This window comes from Colias philodice, chromosome 11 (genome assembly GCF_061535455.1).
Source record: "Colias philodice isolate Cphi_HAF_F1 chromosome 11, ilColPhil1 Martin Lab GWU primary, whole genome shotgun sequence".
NCBI classification, from domain to species: domain Eukaryota; kingdom Metazoa; phylum Arthropoda; class Insecta; order Lepidoptera; family Pieridae; genus Colias; species Colias philodice.
Genome location: NC_143096.1, coordinates 8,849,134 through 8,870,033, shown reverse-complemented (window position 1 = coordinate 8,870,033; position 20,900 = coordinate 8,849,134). Strand labels below are relative to the sequence as shown.

Sequence of the window (20,900 nt, the reverse complement as noted above, 5' to 3'; positions counted from 1 at the left end):
TAACATCCGTAAATAATAAATTTATTATAGTTTGGTACATTGTGAGGGCAACAGAGCACATTGAAAAATACGAGAAATACATTCAAAAGCACCTTAATAATTAATTAAAATCTAAAGAAGTTGCGGGTAAAAGCTAATAAGAAATATTTCAAATAATTGACGAGGCGTAGATAGAATGTGCTAGACCCAAACTCTGACGGAAACATCGTATGTTTACTCTCGGATTGTTTGAATTCTTTATTTGTTTTATTCTCCGTGTTCATCATATTCTTTCATGTTTAAATTTATGTTTCCCTCAAAAAATTATAATAAGGTTAAAAGCTTCCTGCTGAAAGCTGCCCATTGAAGTATTTGACCGCAGAATTCGGGCAAGCTGGCTGCATAGCAATTAGCAAATTACAATTTTCGATGACCGCGACGCGTGTATTGCCAAGCAGCGGGACAACTGGTTTTGTGGGTTTTGGTCGGGACCCGGCCACTGGCCACCAGTCAATGGCTTTGCTCTTTCCCGCAAAAATTAACTTTGCATCTGTCTGCTCATTATAACCCGAGGTCATTCCATACTTGTAAGTAGGTACACTGTCAACACTCCACATTTACTATCGAATTAACGACGCCCTAATGAATATTTATAAATTAATATTATCAACAAAATGCTTCATTAATTCTTTAATGATATGCTGTAGACAGTAGAATAAAAACGACAAGTCGGACGTTATTTTAATCGGTAAACGTTTTAAGTTATAATTTATGTGTTGCTTTATCTTTTGCAGAGGTTTAACGATTTTATGTATTTTTTAAATACTAGTTACCTTTCTGACTGCCTTTTGTGGCTTAAGGGTGCGTATAAAGCAAAATTACCAATCTTCTATTAGATGATACGTGTAATATTCAAGACCAAATCTAAAAAATAAAATATATATCAAACTAGATGATATGTTCAACGATTCTGTTCAATCAAAAACATAAAATATTAAAATTGATTGATTTATCGTGACAAAACCAAACGTTTATCTCGAGAAAAAAAGAGCGCCAAAAGTAGTTTATCGCAGATAAAACCAAAACTAAAAGTAATTACACAAAATGCTCTGACAAATATCTTGCAAATGTTTTAATATAATTGTTTATGAAAAAAAAAATCATAATAAGTATTACCATGTCAAGTAGAAAACGTAAAAGTGTGAAAATTAGAGCTAACTTGGTGATTTTTTTTTATCGAGTAAATTTTAATATTTTATGTTTTTGATTAAACAGAATCGTTGAACATATCATCTAGTTTGATATATATTTTATTTTTTAGATTTGGTCTTGAATATTACACGTATCATCTAATAGAAGATTGGTAATTTTGCTTTATACGCACCCTTAATATATATATGTATTAGAATATAAAATAATTTGGAAAATCCAAAAGTGCACGCCTCATAATTTTTTTTAATAAATATTTATTAATTATTATTTTTGTTTATTTAATAACAATTAAACCACATCGAATCAGACCCTGAAAAATGAAAGGGTTCTATTCCTGAGCATACTCAAGCGTAAGAGAAAAAAAAAGACTCGATTAGTAAAGTATTTCGGTCGCTATCGTGTTAACAAGAAAAAGGATCCGCACATACAGACACACGGACGTCCAAGACAGAACTTTTTTAAACGGTTTTTTAACTAGTTTAAATAACAAAAATGACATCAAAAATATCATGAACGTTAAAAATAGTGTTTTTTCTTAATATGTGTGTGTATGTATTATCTTACAAGTGCAATGTATGATACATAAAGACATTTTAAGTTTGAAAAATCAGATGTTTTGCGCGAAGTGACAGTAGTACCCACCTCAACGCTTCGCTTATGAGGCGTGCAAAATGTGTTTTCTAAACATTAAGCTCTCGTATAATAATTAATTAATAATTATATACCTACTATATGTATTTAAAAAAGCTTATAAAATGTAATAAAATGAGCGACAACAATAGGCCCCATTTATGTAACCGAAAATTGTTTTATTTCAATTTTAGCATTCGATGTATGTCAAATGCACGCGTGCGTAACATTAAGCCAATTAAAAGTTTAGGGGACTGGATATTGGCTGCTGCGAATAAGCCATAATCCAGTATGATATACAGCCTGTCTGGAGCTATTTGACGAAGAATGTCTGGCCCGTGTGAATGACCAATCTACGATAAATCAATTTAACTAAACGATCCTAGCTTTACAACTATGCTAAACTATAAAGATCAATTTTCATTTATAATTGGGTGCTTAGAGGCGTATAGTCGTATGTTGGATGACCGACTGTAAGACTGTTGTTGGAACAAAACATATTATGTTAGAATATAATGTTATACGTTCGAATTTTTAGATGTCGATTAGTCTTCAATATACCTAATTTAAACATGCTATTTAATATGAGATGCACTTTTCTTTTACATCTGAAACGAAACAAGCATATTTCAATCGATCGAAAGCTTTTCCCCAGGCGATTTACGTTCCACCGCCGCGGCCGCGGCCGCACCGTGTTGTTTACACTGGAATAAGATGTTAGATTCCACTAAAAGCAATCATGCCATATTGTATAATATGTATGACTCATCTGAAATATGTAAAGGCTTTATTTGTTACAGCAGACTCTTTACGCGAACAATAAGCATTTAAAGTAATTTAGCGCAAATATTTTATCGAATTGCAGCAAATTGAAAGCGCTCGTTAGAGGGCCATTTGTATCAATAGACGCCAGATTAGCGATCGTATCTCTAGCGGTATCGCGAGATTTCTCGTCATTTGAAATTTTGCTTTATATCGTATTCAACGAGCTATTCTAATTGCACAAAATTACGTCACTCGCAGGATAAAATGTTTTGCTCGAGCCTGGCCTTGCCCATTTATCTTGAGAAACTACATAGATATTATCTATGAATAAATATCAACGGCGTTCTTTTATTGTCGTCCTACACTTATCTCTATTATGCATTCTAATTAGGTTTAGCGCACAAACAAATTACTAAAACATGCATTTAAACATCTAAGTCAAGTGGTTGGTACAATAAATCTATATTTGTAGTGTAATTGTCGAGGTAGTAAATAAGTTGTGTACGTTATAATTATTTATAGGTTAGTCCCTCAGGTTACTCAAAGGTAATAATTATAACGTACACGTCTGACTTGTCATTTTTTTAAATAATGTCTTTCGCATATAAATTTTATTGGAAATTTTTGGCGACGCGATGTTATACCTGCAATACGCGCGATTCGTGGCAAAAAAATTCGTGGCAAAGTATCTATCAATACTAATTTTAACGCGATATGTTTAAACACGAAAGCTTGTAAGTTCGTGGTATATTTTGCAAGTTTACTTTAGGTTATTTGAAATGTAACCCACTTCTCACTTTATATTCGCCGTCTGTTAGTATATCATGTTTTTATGGCTGCTATAAACTGAGATGTTTCCCGATTGATATTGCACTTCAATGTAATGAATATGCATACAGCTTCGTGCCTCAGAGTTAGGATTATAAATATACCGTTTTTAACAAACTCGTATTAATTATTTTGATGGATTGAAAACATTGAATTTATTAAGTTTATGTTGTACGTTGGTCAAAAAGATGTTTATCTAGACGGTTTTGAACTTGGGTATTTCGACATGCGTGTGCTATAGCATTATTTTGTAAATGTATAAAAACTATATAAATACGAATTAATATCAAATTACAGCAAGAATATAATATCTGTCCGTTTTATTAACGCATAGGAAGTTAACGACAAAATAAAGGTGATGATGTGATTTAATTATCTTTAGCTTGACTGTTTAATTAAGTTCTCTCAGTAATAGCCACCATATGTTAGAAACTACATTTATTATCAATTTTTGTGATATTGTGCGAATCAACAGGAAAGTATAAATTATAGTTTAAAGCTTGTCTATTAACATGTGTCACGACATGATCGATGCTTTTCGATAATGTTATTATAGCGAAATTACAATATAGACATGTCTCGAGATATATGACAAAATTATACGTTGCAAGACAACTACTACATCTTATTATTATGATTTACATTTTTTACCTCCAATAGTAAGTATTTTTACAATGATAAACATAAGGTATCGTAGAATTTAGGAGAACTGTCTTTATATTTTGTTGTATTTTTCTCTATGTGCATTGGTTTACATGGTATGCATTGGCAATTGATTCTGACGGAAAAGCTATCTATGTTATAATAGATGTTCAGTTTCTTGATGTCTGTGAAAACCTTGATGTTCGCACTCTCAATTTGAAACGTTAAAAATTACTTAAAATTCCTGAGAAGTCTAGAAAAATGTAAGATTTCTAATTGGTCCGTCTCCGACGCCGCAATTACGCTCTCTTTAATTACATCTATAATGCCATTTACAAATCCATTGAGCTTTTTATGACTTGCAAGTTTCATTACACATCGTCGGGATTTATAGGAAGAGTGCATTCTTTAGCTACACGGTTCGTTTAGTATTCTAAGAAGTAATCTAATTTGACACGATATTTATTGCCGGCAATTACGTGTTATGCACTCGTTGCTCGGTGACAGTTACATTAATATTCAACAAGTATGCAACGATCCTTTCGTATCCTATTATGTTAGGGGTAATGCCATAATGCCACCAATTTGTGGGTCTGGTAAAGACGGTGACAGGGTAATTAGTATTTTGAATTTACATTAAATTTGTTTGTTGTGTTCTAAATAGTGTCAGAAATTTGATTCGAGATAATCTGTGCAACAAAGTCCGTGAGATTTTCCTTTGCTCATTTAAAATGGTTTAATAAATCGTCTATTTGACCCGCATCAATCTGCTGTTAGACCGCATCTGGTCCCGCTATTAAAGTTCTTTGTTGTCATGTCTGCGGTTTGCGGTGAGGCCTAGAACTTCACTATATACGAGCTTTTGCCCCCCGATGATTGTAGGCTATGAAACACTATCCGTATACGTGTTACGTGCTTTGAATAGAATGGAACTGTGTTGTTGGTAATGATTGAACTCTCTCAATAATTATTTTAATTGTGTTCTAACAATCGTAATTTTAATAGGTGCTATAACGGTAATGGGTAGCAGACAATCTATACATTAGATTCGGGGTTAAAAAGCTTTCGGTGCAATATTTTTTCTACGTATATTGTTAAAGAATGCATGATGGAATACCAAGACACAGGTGCCTGAATAAAAATGTTGTTAAAGTTATTCAAACAAGATTTTCTTTATTCACAAGCTTGTTGGGACAGCGACATCTTGAAGTGTGTTTTGCTCCGGGATCTTTTATACAGAGGTCTGAGAGCTTCTTCAGAGCTTAGGTTAGCTCTTTAAAAACTTTCATCACGATATTCTAGTGCTCCCTGCGTATAGTTGTTTAATATGTTTATTACATTAACTTACATAGCAATTTAAAGTCATTATTAGCTGTTTTACAATACTTTGATGAAAATTTAATGGTAATTCTTTTGTTTGTTGAATAATAAGTATATACATGGATAACATAATAAAAAGCTCAGTAAACTTATCTGAGCTATTTTAACCGAATAGTGATGCGGTTTATTATATTGTCGGTTTTAGCTTTAATGGCTAATAAAATTGTAACTGCCCGAGTAATCATATAAACTGCACAGTGATGCGTGATCATCAACTGCTAAAGGAGTAAAATGCGATTAGATTAAAAGACATAAAGTATAATAGTACGAGATCCGGCTGCAGGATCAGTGCGTTCATCGGTTTTTTGCTGAAAACCGAATTTTTATGTACCTATATTTATAATTAGGAGAATATATATCGACTAGGTTGCCAGTCAAAATTTGGCCGCAAGCATGTTTAATTAAAATTTTTCTAATCGATTTTTGGGAAAAAAATTCGTTCACTTGTTTTTTGAATAAAATGTAGTCTACATCACGTCAAATGATATAAAAATTCTAAAAAATCACGGTTGCCGCTTTTCACCTGGCCGCAACATCTTGGCAGCCTGGTGCAAACAGGTATGATTTCGATTTATTTTTACGTTCATAACGCACATTTATGAATCATATATCAAATTAAAGCTAATTTTTTTCTATTTATTATCATACATGGTTGCCTAATTAAATCCGGCCGCAAATAAGGGTTGCTGGCTTATAAAAATTATAAATATAGGATTAGTGCATTCATCGGTTTTTTGCTGAAAACCAAATTTTTATGTAACTATATGTATTTATAATTAGGAGAATATATATCGACTAGGTTGCCAGTCAAAATTTGGCCGCAAGCATGTTTACACTCAACCTTAAATATTCAACATCTTTAACAGCCGGCAACCCTTATTTGCGGCCGGATTTAATTAGGCAACCATATATGATAATAAATAGAAAAAAATTAGCTTTAATTTGATATATGACTCATAAATGTGCGTTATGAACGTAAAAATGAATCGAAATCATACCTGTTTGCACCAGGCTGCCAAGATGTTGCGGTCAGGTGAAAAGCGGCAACCGTGATTTTTTAGAATTTTTATATCATTTGACGTGATGTAGACTACATTTTATTCAAAAAACAAGTGAACGATTTTTTTTCCCAAAAACCGATTAGAAAAATTTTAATTAAACATGCTTGCGGCCAAATTTTGACTGGCATCCTAGTCGATATATATTCTCCTAATTATAAATATACATAAAAATTCGGTTTTCAGCAAAAAACGATGAACGCACTAATCCTATATTTATAATTTTTAAAAGCCAGCAACCCTTATTTGCGGCGGGATTTAATTAGGCAACCATATATGATAATAAATAGAAAAAAATTAGCTTTAATTTGATATATGATTCATAAATGTGCGTTATGAACGTAAAAATAAATCGAAATCATACCTGTTTGCACCAGGCTGCCAAGATGTTGCGGCCAGGTGAAAAGCGGCAACCGTGATTTTTTAGAATTTTTATATCATTTGACGTGATGTAGACTACATTTTATTCAAAAAACAAGTGAACGATTTTTTTTCCCAAAAATCGATTAGGAAAATTTTAATTAAACATGCTTGCGGCCAAATTTTGACTGGCAACCTAGTCGATATATATTTTCCTAATTATAAATATACATAAAAATTCGGTTTTCAGCAAAAAACCGGCACTGATCCTGCGGTGGGATCTTAGACTATAATGGCTTATCCTAGCGCCAAGATGGGTTGGCATTACAAGTCCAATATAATTTTGAATCCTATAATTATACATATTAAACGTTTTCTACTTTTAAGAATACATTTTTTTTCACTAGGTTGTTATGCAATACCTACGTATATATAATATTGTTTACTTTTAAGAATACAATTTTGAAATCGAGGAACACTATACTTTATCGTGAGAATAGCCAGCTATAAATAACTCAAAAACACAATTTCTAGTTTCTACTGAGTCTATTGTGAAAACTTTCTCGAATTCGATAGGTCTATTAGGAAAATATACCGACGGTGACAATTTATAGTATGCCATAAAACGTTTTCATATTTAAATGGATGGCGTATATACGCAATAATGTAATCGCTTGTTAAATTGAGCCCACGACGTTTGTGTACAATCGCATAAGATTAGCATTTTTGTCAAAGGCATTTTAGCTACACCTGTATCATGCCGTCACCGTACTTACTGAATTCCAATTACATAGTGTAATACGGCACACGGCTTACAAACGGATAGACGTAGGGCGAGCATTCAACGAGGTCATTACAAAGTAATAGGAATTTAGCACGACCAGGATTAGAAATATCGTACGTGACTTCTGAATACAGAATTGTCATAGGCGTACCTTAAATGTACGCGTTTTCGCAGCATTACCCACCTTTATCGATGTGTCGTAAGCTATTGTGTCTGTGCCGTATCCTGTGAGTTATTCGATACGATTGTCTTCCCGGGTTATGTTGTCACGTTCAGTCCCGTAAGCGAGGGCGTCGGGTAGGTCACGCTTGTTGACTTAGAAGACGAGCAGTTGGCTTTGAGGTCCGCTGAAGCGTAGACATCCTCTACCGTTGTGGCTGCGACCGCAAACACTGTTCCAGACGTGCAAACCTGTTTCGGCGCATCATATCGCTCTGGGACATGTTCATTGAACATTGCTTCCACGTATTACATGCGTCGCGGAATCAATAATAAGTATCATATTCAAAAGAATTTAATTTGAATACTTTTAAATGACAGTTGAACAGTTATTTTTACGACGGAATATGAATTTTGATCTAATATGTAGTTACAGCACATTCGAATGGAACAACCATCCTTTAACCAAAAATACCAGAATTTCTTGGCGTTGCTTAGACTCCCTTCCGATACCAATTATTTTAACGGCTTCCAAGAAATTCTACGACCCATTAAATGTGATTATTTCTTAGAATAATTTTGATATCCGTAAATTCGAGGTACCTAATGCTGGCTTAATTTTTATTATGGTAATTTTAAGATCAAGCGTACAGATTTCGATTTTAGAAAAGCACCCAGATTTCATAATCCCACAGCAAGTGAACCGTATGACCCATGCTTCTTATATAAATAGGTCTTGCATGTTCGTAAAATCTGAGCCGTCATAAATCCTATAATTATACGGTGTATTAGTCATACCAAATAAATATTTGGGCGTGCAAGACACGTTTACACTTAGCGGGTCGTGATGTTGAGTTATCATTGTACCATTGATAGCCTAGACCTGCATGCAGTCTATTCTTAATTAAATACGTGGGTTGACATTTTCGGGTCACACTTGAGTCATTGATTAGGATCTGACATGCCATTGTTTTGCATTGAAACTTTCTCAAGTATTTCGGCAACAATTGGTTACTGGAGCTTGAAAGTAACGTAAAGGTATGCAGCTGCAGGATGAAGCGGTAATTGGATACGGGATGTTAATGGGAATGCATTACTTTTGCGTATCGTCATTCGGCTGGGCATTGTATAGACACGATTCCTAGAAGCCGTCGTGTCAGACCTGATGACGACGCGCGCGCACTGCCAGGTGCGATCACGATCCTAATGTCGCTCGCCTGCACAAATGCATTTCACCGCCGTTATATCTCGCACTCGATATACAAAAATAAACATTGTCGTTGACACTGCAATAAGTCTAGACTAAATATTTAGTCTTGCTGATGATTGTTAAATGGTCGAATAGCGACCAAGCCAAATGTCTTCATGTGTTCACAATGTATGCTATTGAAACTAAAGTAACAAAAGTCCTTGTTATCATTTACTTATTAAATGTTGTTAACCAATATGAAAAAATCTGTTTTATCATTATGTTTATATCGTAATGAATTATTTTTGTAGGTACTCGGATAATACACATTATTATTTAAAATATAGTTACATAGTAGAGTAGTAGAGTAGATAATAATGTCAATAGTAAAAAAAATGTAGTTTACTTGCAAGGTTTAAAAGCTAGTATCCAGTGCAAGCAATTGCTGTTCCAGGAAATATAAAACTGACTAGACTCGAGAATTATAGTTTGTTTAAAATTGCTACAAAATACAAGAGCAGTAATTTGGAGTGAGCTATCGACGCCTCCATTATGCGTGGAAATTATCGCGTAAATTACAGTCACTGGCGGGGACGTGATGTTCCGTCAGTAACAAGTGCAATAGTAAATTGTAATGCGGACAGCATGTATCCGTTGGACATGCTCCGAGTTTGCAACCGATTTATTCCCTTGCAGGGACCCGTAGGGGCCCGTACTGCATAAGCATGCGAATTATGATTCACCGCGATAAGGAAAATTGACGAATCGATTGATAAATCCGGGTTGCGTAGAAAAGATATTAAAAATATAATTTTTCAATTTTGAGGTATACTGACAGTACAAAGGATCTCATTGTTATTTTTCGAACCAATTTGGACACATCAAAACATTACTATAATTAATTAAATTATTTATAAAACTCGTATAAGGAAAGTTGACTGACATAACCACCACTACAAACGACGTGATAAACGATTTGTGATACGTTTAAGACAGATTAAAGTAATTCTTTAGGATTATTTCGTGGTGGTTCCGTTAGCTTTTATAACGTATCGGACAAATGTCAAAGGAAGATAAACCAAATTAATTTTACAGTCTTCTACTTGGAACATTTCCAATGGATCACGGACGATTATCCTATACGTGTTTTTGAAGCTCGCTTGTTTGTAGATAAGGTGGTTTTCAGTGTTCGTCATATGCCGTTCGATGGCATTTCACTAAAATTTATTCATACCTCGCTATTGTTACATCTTGCACTGCACGCAAGAACTTTTAGAAAACGCGGACGCATACAACACTCGCTGTTATTTCCCTCTTGTTAAATGCTTCCAGAATTGAATGCTAGATCGTGACGAATGAAAGCGTATACTGAGAAAACAATGCCCACAGCGGTCTTGTCTGTTTCGGATGGGACAAGAAAAGTCGAAAGCGACATCCCGCGGTGATTTTGACCACATGCTCTGACAACCCGTTAGGCGCATGGGTGGCAATGTTTCTCAAACGCCTTACTATTGTTTGCCCTCATTACCGTATACACGAATACAAGACACTTTCAAATCAGTCCAATATATCGGTACTCGGTAATGAATTCATACTCAATTTTATGGTAATGTATCAATTTATTTTTGAGAACACGTTGATGGTGTGCAGGTATAACCAGAATTTTATAGGAATACATGTGACGAGCTATTTTTTTTGGCGTGGGTTTAAATAGCGCCTCTTAAATTGACAGACGCCGACAATTTATTTATTCATTTATAGACGTTTATTGATGAATTTGTATGTAAAAATATGTGCGAGGCATGTTATTTATTTTATTGAGTTGCATTTTTACAAATAAAGCTATATATCTTCAATGACTCAATGATAATAAATAAACCAACTGTATTTTGAAATAAGTTTCTAAAACTTAAATTTTAATATCTGTTTACATAGACTAAGCTAACTTCCACCGTTAAGATATAAGTATGAACACACCCATGTGTCCGTGAGTAGTAGCAGCAGATGCCTTAATATACCGTAAGAAATTATACAGTCCGTTTTCTTTCTTCAAAGGAATAATGTTTAGAAAAGATGCAAATTATTAACCTTTAGGCCGTTTACATTATTCTTGAACAGTTAGCGCGGTGAGGTGTTTGCATACCGAGTGACAATGAGTGAAAAGGCGAAGGACAATCGTGCCTCAGCCGCTCGCATGCAAATGTGATGAGACATGCTCTAGCTACAAGTATGAACAATACCTATAGGGTGCGGCCACGGCTATTAGACAAACACCGCATAACTCAAATACTTAAGGCGAATCTGTCTCTTAAATAGAGCAGTTTGATAACTAATTTTGAAATAAAATAAATTGGCTAAACAGACGTTGCGATCTGTATGCAGTTGAACATGAGAACAAATAAACAAAAATTTACAAATTTAAAAACTGATTACGTCACGTTTAAAACTGTTTAAGATAATCTTTATTTATTTATAATGTTCTAAATGGTAGTATAAAATGTCTCGCAACATCTGTTATGCTTATTATGTGTCCGACGATGTTATCAAATCTTATAAAATCCATTAAATGTTCATATACACTGTGTATTTTGATAGCATAATTACATAAATCAATTATGATTACATTAGAGAACGCGACATGTGTGGTCTCATTAGAAACGTAGCGACAAGAGTCCAGAAACGGACTCGCTACTAAAATGTGACACCTTACGTGTTATTCAAATTAGCCTCCAATTTCAAGTCGCATCCCGAAAGTGTCGACACAGAAGAAAGGTGATTTATTGTTATTTCTCGGATGAAATTGTACCTTGTTCCGGCGCGATCGGAGCGGCACGTGCGGTGGATATTCAAATCGTTTAAACCGCGGTGAATCAATCTTCTCGGCTGTGACGTTATCTGCAATCAGAGCCCACATGGTATAACGAGGAAAGACTATTCTACGATCACTCAGCGTGTCGTGATCTCGAGTGAAATATATGCAATTAATCGTTATTTAATTAGACGATACTTGTATGCGATCGGACCACATGATTGGCGATGTTTCGGTAAATCGCTTGGGGCTGTGCTCGACTTCTATTGTTGTCGTAATGGATCTTGTTCATTGTCTTGTTCTGTAACTGTTCATTTGAAATGGTCCATGGCAATGAAAAAGAGAGTATGCTTAGCGAGTTTTCATGTTGACGTAGGGAGCGAAAGAAAGACTCATAGTAGGTAATACTTTTACCAGGGTCATAAATTTAAAATTTCAGACGTAGGGAACTAAAATCACATAGCTTTAAGGATTTAAATGAGATTCTTAAAAGTTAGATTTTTCAGATTATTCTTCTCATTTACTAAACATAAGTATGTTGGTACACTGTGAGTTTTTTTTATTAATTTTTCATTTAAACATGGCGCATACTGCAGTTTGGATATAAAAACTATATTACTGATAATATAATGGTAATGATCTTGAGAAATTGTCTATTACAGTTTAAAGTTTCATAATTCATCTTGATTTTACAACAAACGAACCTTCAACTTGAGTGCACTATTATGATATTCACGATCATTCGTCAAAATACACACCCACTTCAATATTCAGACGATAATGATCTTGAAATCCGCGTAGGCTGTGTTTATTAGTTAATAGGTCTGTCTTATTGTAGACCGCTCTGTCTTGGTTGCACTAATGAAAGGTCTTCATAAATATTAAAACGGTTTTATGGGTTTATGTATCCGTCGTTAAATGAACATTTCAATGCTGATTCTCATTTTTATACATTCTCTGTTTTTTGTTTACATCGATACAAAATATTTCAAAAAAATCACTAATGAAATCTAAGGGTTAAGTGTATCATAAAATATATTTAAACTGTAAACAGAGCTTTGGACTAGTTGCAGTAGTAATAACGTGGTCCAATAAAATAAATAATCTAGGTCGGCCAGAGTTCAGAAGGCTAATGAACTAGTATATTTATTCCATCAATCTAAGATTATATTAAATTCATATCGGTCTCTGTACTCAACATAGAGATTTTGTATTCAGGGAAGGTTATAAACACGATAAATAAGCACAATTCAATAGATTAATTTCTTTAATATACTAAGCGAGAAGAAAATTTGATACTGAAATTTCATAACTCACTCTCAAATGCTTAGTAACGATGTAGTTGCAAATCGTAACAAGATTGTCAATAAACAGCGAGCATCTTCACACGATGCAGTCGTTGAAAAGCTTATGTAATGTTGCGTAACATCACATGCGGGTTATTTCAACGACTACGCATCTCTTGTAGTTTGTATTAACAATTGTTGTTATTAAGGTTTCACTTTTCTTCCCGTTTCGTTAGTGTCTATACTAGTTGATAAGTTCTATTGTCAGAGAACTTTCTTAAAAGCTACAAAGCACGTCATTAAAGTTTATCTACCTATATTTGGATTATTATAGTTTCTTTGGATATATTATCATAATTATACAGTTAAAAACGTTGTAATGTATAGCAGCGATATTTTGTAAACAAGAAGTATCAGATGAATATTTATTACCTTTGAATCATATATTTTATGCGTAATATTTTCACGTGTACTTCAAAGTAGTAATAAATAATTTGGAAAATCCAAAAGTGCACGCCTCATAATTTTTTTTTAATAAATATTTATTAATTATTATTTTTGTTTATTTAATAACAATTAAACCACATCGAATCAGACCCTGAAAAATGAAAGGGTTCTATTCCTGAGCATACTCAAGCGTAAGAGAAAAAAAAAGACTCGATTAGTAAAGTATTTCGGTCGCTATCGTGTTAACAAGAAAAAGGATCCGCACATACAGACACACGGACGTCCAAGACAGAACTTTTTTAAACTGTTTTTTAACTAGTTTAAATAACAAAAATGACATCAAAAATATCATGAACGTTAAAAATAGTGTTTTTTCTTAATATGTGTGTGTATGTATTATCTTACAAGTGCAATGTATGATACATAAAGACATTTTAAGTTTGAAAAATCAGATGTTTTGCGCGAAGTGACAGTAGTACCCACCTCAACGCTTCGCTTATGAGGCGTGCAAAAGTAATAGGCAGTTTTCAAGGTAATGTGAAATGAACATTTGACTGTAATGAACAGTAGCTACATATTGATATAACATCAATCGTTTCAACATGTTACATCCATTAATTGAATCCCTATTTGCCTACAAGTGAAACCAAGTTAGGTAATTTGTTACTCAATCGTATCTTTGTAATGATTAAAATGCCCTGGATTTAAGTCATTCCGTTAGTGTTAGATGCTTCGAATGGCTTCCGAGTTGAGAAATAAAAGAATATTGCAATATTCGTTTGTATCGAAAGCTCTCTATGTGGATTATGTAAGTTCAACATCAACCTGTTGTCCCATAATTCATTATGTACGTTTTTGGTATTAATAATATCATAATATTCGGTATAAGGATATGTTCTTGACCCCTATGCTAATGGATTCACAACCATAAGAAACTAAGAACTTCGAAATAAAAGATTCGTATAACTTATCCGGTTAATGGTCGATAAATTGTCACCAAAATTTTCAAATAACAAATGTTGCGGTCTGTTAAATATCCATAAATCTAATATTTGAAAATCCATTTAGCCAATTGTCGATATATAAATGTTTACCCGCAGGGTTATCACTTGTCTCTTCTTTAATATATCACACCCACTTATGGACAATAAATTGCTTAAAATAAAATATATCTATAATGATGATGTTTGTGCGGAAGCTGTGTCAGCGTTTATTTCTATGAGGGTATTGACAAGAGGGTTGCTAGAGCATTCATCCCAATGAATGTATATGTTTATTGTTCATTGATTTGCTCAAATGAACTTGTTATATGTTTTGTTTAATCTCATATATGAGAAATAATTTTATTGACTGACTCAATAAATTCGAAGAAATTAAAGATTTTTAACGCGATTTATTCATTATATTACTTTCCCGACGTTTCTCCCTGCAAAGTGTGCGAAACGTCGGGAAAACAATATACTGAATAAATCGCGTTTAAAATCCGTTAAAAATCTTCAATTTTTAAATTCGAAGAAGTTTTCACTAAACATTTATTTATTGAGATGTTAAACAATAATTTATCATAACCACACCTTATAATGCTTTTAACATAAATATATGCAGGCGCCACGATTTATTTATCGCAACAATGACCGTATCTCTCAATCTACGTTTAAGGTTTCATCTCATTGTGCGACTGACACGCGATTGCAGTTAACACTATTACACATTTAGTTTGAACAACAAAAAGAATCAAGTTTCGTTTTTTTTCAGGCAGAGCTTGTGGATATGAGGGCAGAGTTAGTACAGACCCGGGCTGCCTCAGCTGGTAATCTCTATTATACTTTGTAAATAACTATTATGCTAGTTGCTCGTGTGTCTATTATCTGATCAGATTGCATCGCGTCAATAATTGGGACAAATAACTGATCCTGAATGTGAGATTAGTTTGTGGTAACGGCTTTTCGCTTTACTTACAATGTTGGTGTTACTCAAATATAATATGTAGTTTTTGCAGCATGCAATTTGATATTATACGATATGATTTGGGCTTTTAAATTAAGATTTATATCTGCATGTTTCATGAACATCCTTTTCCGTCGTTTTTACTGCTCTCAATGATGCCAAAGCTTCGTGTAATTATATGTGTATTATTATTTTATTACCTACTGCTTTAACCTAGATATAAGCAATTTTGCGATATAATCAAGGCAAATTATTTTCTAATACCTGTGATTTATTTCGCATTGAAATTAGGGCAGTTGAAAATGTCTTGATCATTGACTAAAACGTCAAGTCACGAAAAGTTTTTTTTTGACCTAGCTATACGTTAAAATTATATTCAATTATTATATCATTTAATAAACTATATTGACAATGAGTCGTGTCGATACTGGTGTTAAATCTAAGGTCTTGAAGAAAGGAATTAATATTACTATAATAACGAAAAACGTATAAGAAATTTTGTAAAACAAATTGTATACACAAAACTCTACATCTATTTAATTGCCTTAGTCTAAGCTACTACACACCAGAAAAGCATTTTAATATTAGTTTATATAACAAAGGGCGATAAAGTTTTCCAAATTTCGTATTATGTACAAATAAATATAATTTGAATTTGAAAATATAAAAATCCGCTTGCGTCACTTCAAAATCATCGCATGCGTATCTACGTAGCCGCGTAGTTTAAAGCTGCCATGACATTCAAGTTCTTTTAAATTCAGTGCATATGGATATTCTATTTATACCAATTTTGATTCAGGAGGCTGTCAAGAGAGCGGTGACATGGCGGGCAACGTGCCCGAGGCGGCGCGCGCGCGGGCTGAGGCGGGCCAGCTCGCGCGCGAGAATGCAACCCTCAGAGAGACTGTGCTCGCCTTACATTCTGAACTGTTTGGTGCTAGGTTAGCTCATTTGTATACATAATAACTTAACTAAGACTATTAAATGTATGTTTAAGCATACGAATAAAACTAGAGTCATTTGGTTTGTGTGTTGGAAGTTTTTAAAAACTTTAAATAAATTTAAAACACACACAAACCAAAAGACTCTAGTAAAACACAAATATTCTATCAGGTCTATAGTTCATTTGTTAAGAAAATATTAGATATAAATGTAGTCATTTCTTATCTACTGTATAATATGGTTTTCAGATTAGCTACGAAATACTTAGATAAAGAGTTAGCTGGTCGGATACAGCAGTTGCAGCTGCTGGGCAGCGATATGCGTGCTGAGTTGCGGGATTCTCTTTGGGCGCAGGTAAAATATTTCACTCTACAATTATCGTTGTTTCTTGCTCTTTTAACTTTTAAAACAGTGAATATATATGCACAAAGCATATAGTTTCAGTATTTGATTGAAAGAAATTAATTAGCGGAGATCCTTTTGCATGCGTCTGTGGTGTGTGCAGGTAGAGGCGGAGATCCTGCTGCAGCTATAAAATACCCTAGAACGTATCCGCCGATACGTGTGCGTGTGTGTGTGCGTCTCTTGTTAGTTATGTGTATGTGTGGTGTGGTGCAGGTGGAGGCGGAGATCCTGCTGCAGCGGCACAAGACGCTGGTGCGCGTGTGCCGCGGCACGTCCCCGCGGCCGGCGCGGCCCGCGTCCCCGCAGCGCGCGCGCCCGCGCACCGTGCGCGTGCGCCGCTCGCCGCACCTCGGCCTCGGCATCTCTGTCACCGTGAGTATACATTATAATCCCGCACACATACATGATAGCACGGGTCGCATTATTTTTTTGCTTTTCAACGTTTTATCTAAACAAAAAAAGACGGGAGCACTCCGGGAGTGCCGGCAGAAGTGAAAACTTGATTATTAACGTTGAGCATGTTTGATATTTTGGAATGGTATCCGTCTTACGCTTTTTCGATCATTTCACGTGTCCTGACGCGAGTTTAAGATTTTATACCCATTACAGAAAAAGTGCTCAACGCCGCTAAAGAAGTTTTCACTTCAAAATTTATTAAAATCAATTCAGCCAATTTGAGGTATAAGTGGTGTAACTAAACTATAGATAAAAGATGTACACAATTGTTAATTATTGAATTTCCTATTGTTAAAAATATTTTTTGAACTTAATCTATAATGACCGATAAACAGAAACGTTCTGTAAATTTTGGCACAAATGTAAAATATTTCATATTTTTATCAAGTTTTGAAATGAATGCATATTTTCTTTGTTTTGTGATTTTGTATACTTACGCATATTTAGGTTAAAGAAATCGTCACAAATGTTTTGAAATTCGCTAAAACATGATCCAACTGTCAGACGACATCGTTTTACTAAAACAATATCACTGAAATACCGCATTTTAAGTTGACCCTAAAATAGAAATAGCATTGAAAACAAAACTTTTCTCTATTATCTTTGTAAATGAGAAATATACACAATGTTTCTATATTTACGTTCGTGTAACGTTCTCTTCGGCTGTATCACATAATAGTGGCGAAACTATCGAAAATCTTTTTAAAAGACCGACACAAAGCTGACAAAAAAATATGCCATTGTTATAGCTCTACTACACTCACAATTCCTATACAGGGTGGTAGAGAGCACGGTGTACCGATCCTCATATCGGAATTGGAAGCAGGTGGCCCGGCAGCTCTCACAGGACAGCTTTATGTGGGAGACGCTATACTTGCAATCAATGATGTTGATCTCACGCAGGTACGTAGAATTTAGTGGTCCTTCGAGCCGGATTTGACATGTGAAATGATAATTGTGATAGTTTTATTTGGTATTTCATTTGTTTGATGAGTAAGTCTTAGTAAATTATGTGTTAGTTAATACATAAATTATATGCCTCCCTTCATATCTTTTAAGGAGGAGGATAGCTCATTATTTTTTTTAGATTAGGGTTTTTTACTCCGTAATTTACGTTCTTTTTTTCCATTCTATTGTCGATTGATATCGATTGTTAAGAAATTGAATAGATAATATTATTATGTTTTTGTTATAAATATTTCCAGGCATGCCATAAAGAGGCTGTACAAGCGCTACAGAGTGTGAAAGGTGACTGCGCGTTGTGCGTACAGTATATCGCTACTGACGACGACGATAGACTCTCTGAAGACAATTACAGGTGGGTTTTAGTAGTTTTATTTACTTTAATTGGTACTTTCTACACACATAGAGATAAATGATATAATAATTATAAGCGACATACTTTTTTTTTAAATCAACCTGAGTTTGTAGCAGCTGATAATCATTCATTGGTTTGCTTTAGTTTTTCTATATGAATAATGAAGTACATACTTAGTATTTTTTTAACGTCATATTAAACTGCTTATAATTTAAAATTGCAGGTTTCCACTGTATCCCGAAGATGGCGAGGATTATTGTGAGGAGCGAGACGGGTCGGGTGTGACTCCCACCGCGCCCAGAACACCGGAGTATAATAATAGGTTAGATATTTTGTTGTCATTGGTGAACTAACTCACAGACCGCGTTTTTATACGCGAAACAGATAAATAAATCTTCCAATTGATAGAGATGATGTGATGAATTAAATGAATTAAACGAAATTACAACGTCACACTGTACCAAATAATATCAAACAATCCAAATGACTTTTTAAAAAATATAGCTTTTTTAATCTTATAACAATGTTACCTCAAATAAATTAATTACCGTGCTTAAATTTATTTGCCGTATTGAACATTATACTCTGTCCATTATATTATTTGCTTTTTGACAGCTGCACGCCTATGAAGGATTGTATTGTCTATGTTAAAATGTCATACAAATAATTATCGTTCTTCATGGACAGGTTCCGCCCACTTAGTGATGTCTACACAGAATTATTCAATGATGGGTCGATAGATTATAATAATCGATAGAAATACTCTGTAAAATATATCCGATACAGAAAAACTCTTCTATTATGTTATATAATTTAAACGTAAAGACAACCAAATTGTAAGATAGAAACCAATTAAAAATAAAATATTAGTTTAGTTTAGTTTTAACATACAATGCATAGATATGTGGTATTATTATTACATATCTTATTAGTACGTTTACGTTGTAATTATTATTTACGTACCTGATTCGATTTATGATAATATTTTGAATTTATAATTGAAATGGTATCACAATCGATAATCTTTTGAACATCACTTCTGGTATCACCCGTCGAGCTGTCAAAAAGCAATTCTTATAGTGGACAGACTATAGACACAATAATAAAACATGAAAATCCCAAATACAAATGTTTTTCCTTTCAGATGCGACTCAGAAGACCGTTCTTGTAGCGAGAGCGAGTCCCGCTACGACGTATACAAGCGTTCCCCGCGGCCCGCCCTGCCCCCCGCATACACCTACCCCCTAAATCCTGCACACAAACACCCTATGCTTAATGCACACACACACCCCGCACCCTACCCGGATTATAATAATATTAACAATAATCTCAATATATTGGACATGGACGATGATTCGATCAAGATTGAAGCTAGATTGGAGGTGAGTTTGTTGTGTTAATTAGATTATATATTAGTTTGTTTGGATAGACGTAAAATAAATGTATTTTGTAGAATCGCACCAAGCCGAAATAGCGGGTGGCTTCTACTACATTAGGGAAAATTACGTTAACACAAAATCGATGTTCGGAAATAGTGAGCAGCAAAAACAATGCACCACGTACCTTGGAGATGCTGCAGCACTCGATGAATTTGCGCCCAATTATCCGATGCGATACACGTGTTTCAATGGCCGCCGCGCGCGCACACAGCAGAGGAGCGGCTCGATCGAATGCGGAAGTACAAGTGAAGACCACAGATTAAGGTCTCGACTGTCGTGGTGCATGACAGTTGCAAAATAATTTGACAACCTTTGTTTGCATACTCTGTGCCAAACATCGATAATAGACACCACGATCAATTACACGGTAACGAAACATCCCGCCCACCAAAATGCCTATGGTATTTTCTGGTCAGACGATAAATAGAACATAATGGGAACGAGAACGATAAGAATGATCCGTATAATTATTGATGATACTTATTGATTACGATAAAAACTAGTTACCTAACTAATTGATTCTGTATAACACGATAGATGTTACACAGACACGATATCTTATTGCTAACGATAACTTAATGTCTAGATACCTTACGATACTAAAAGAAAGATAAACGATTTAAGCTAGTCCTCGATTGGTAGAGGGCATAACTTAACCAACGGTCTTTGAATTATATGATTTTTCGCTGTTTTAACTACTGCAATCCGAGCTACACCATCAGAACCGGGTAAAAGATCCACTACTCTGGCAAGAGACCATTGTAGTGGCGCACGATTTTCATCCTTAATTATCACCATTGAGCCTATCTGAAGCGGTTTAGAATCCTTAGTCCATTTGGCGCGTTGTGTTAGTGAGTTAAGATAC

General features: G+C 34.4%; 1 protein-coding gene across 1 annotated transcript in view; it reads left to right on the top strand.

Annotated features, from left to right (window-relative positions):
• LOC149484777 (uncharacterized) overlaps positions 1-20,900 on the top strand; it is a 56,104-nt gene that overhangs the window by 21,349 nt on the left and 13,855 nt on the right. Inside the window, exons 3-10 of the mRNA XM_089701095.1 lie at positions 15,284-15,338; positions 16,275-16,416; positions 16,666-16,771; positions 17,036-17,194; positions 18,056-18,181; positions 18,484-18,596; positions 18,820-18,918; positions 19,741-19,978. Of these exons, the coding sequence (XP_089557221.1) occupies positions 15,284-15,338; positions 16,275-16,416; positions 16,666-16,771; positions 17,036-17,194; positions 18,056-18,181; positions 18,484-18,596; positions 18,820-18,918; positions 19,741-19,978 (1,038 nt within the window). The remainder of the gene's footprint in view (positions 1-15,283; positions 15,339-16,274; positions 16,417-16,665; positions 16,772-17,035; positions 17,195-18,055; positions 18,182-18,483; positions 18,597-18,819; positions 18,919-19,740; positions 19,979-20,900) is intronic.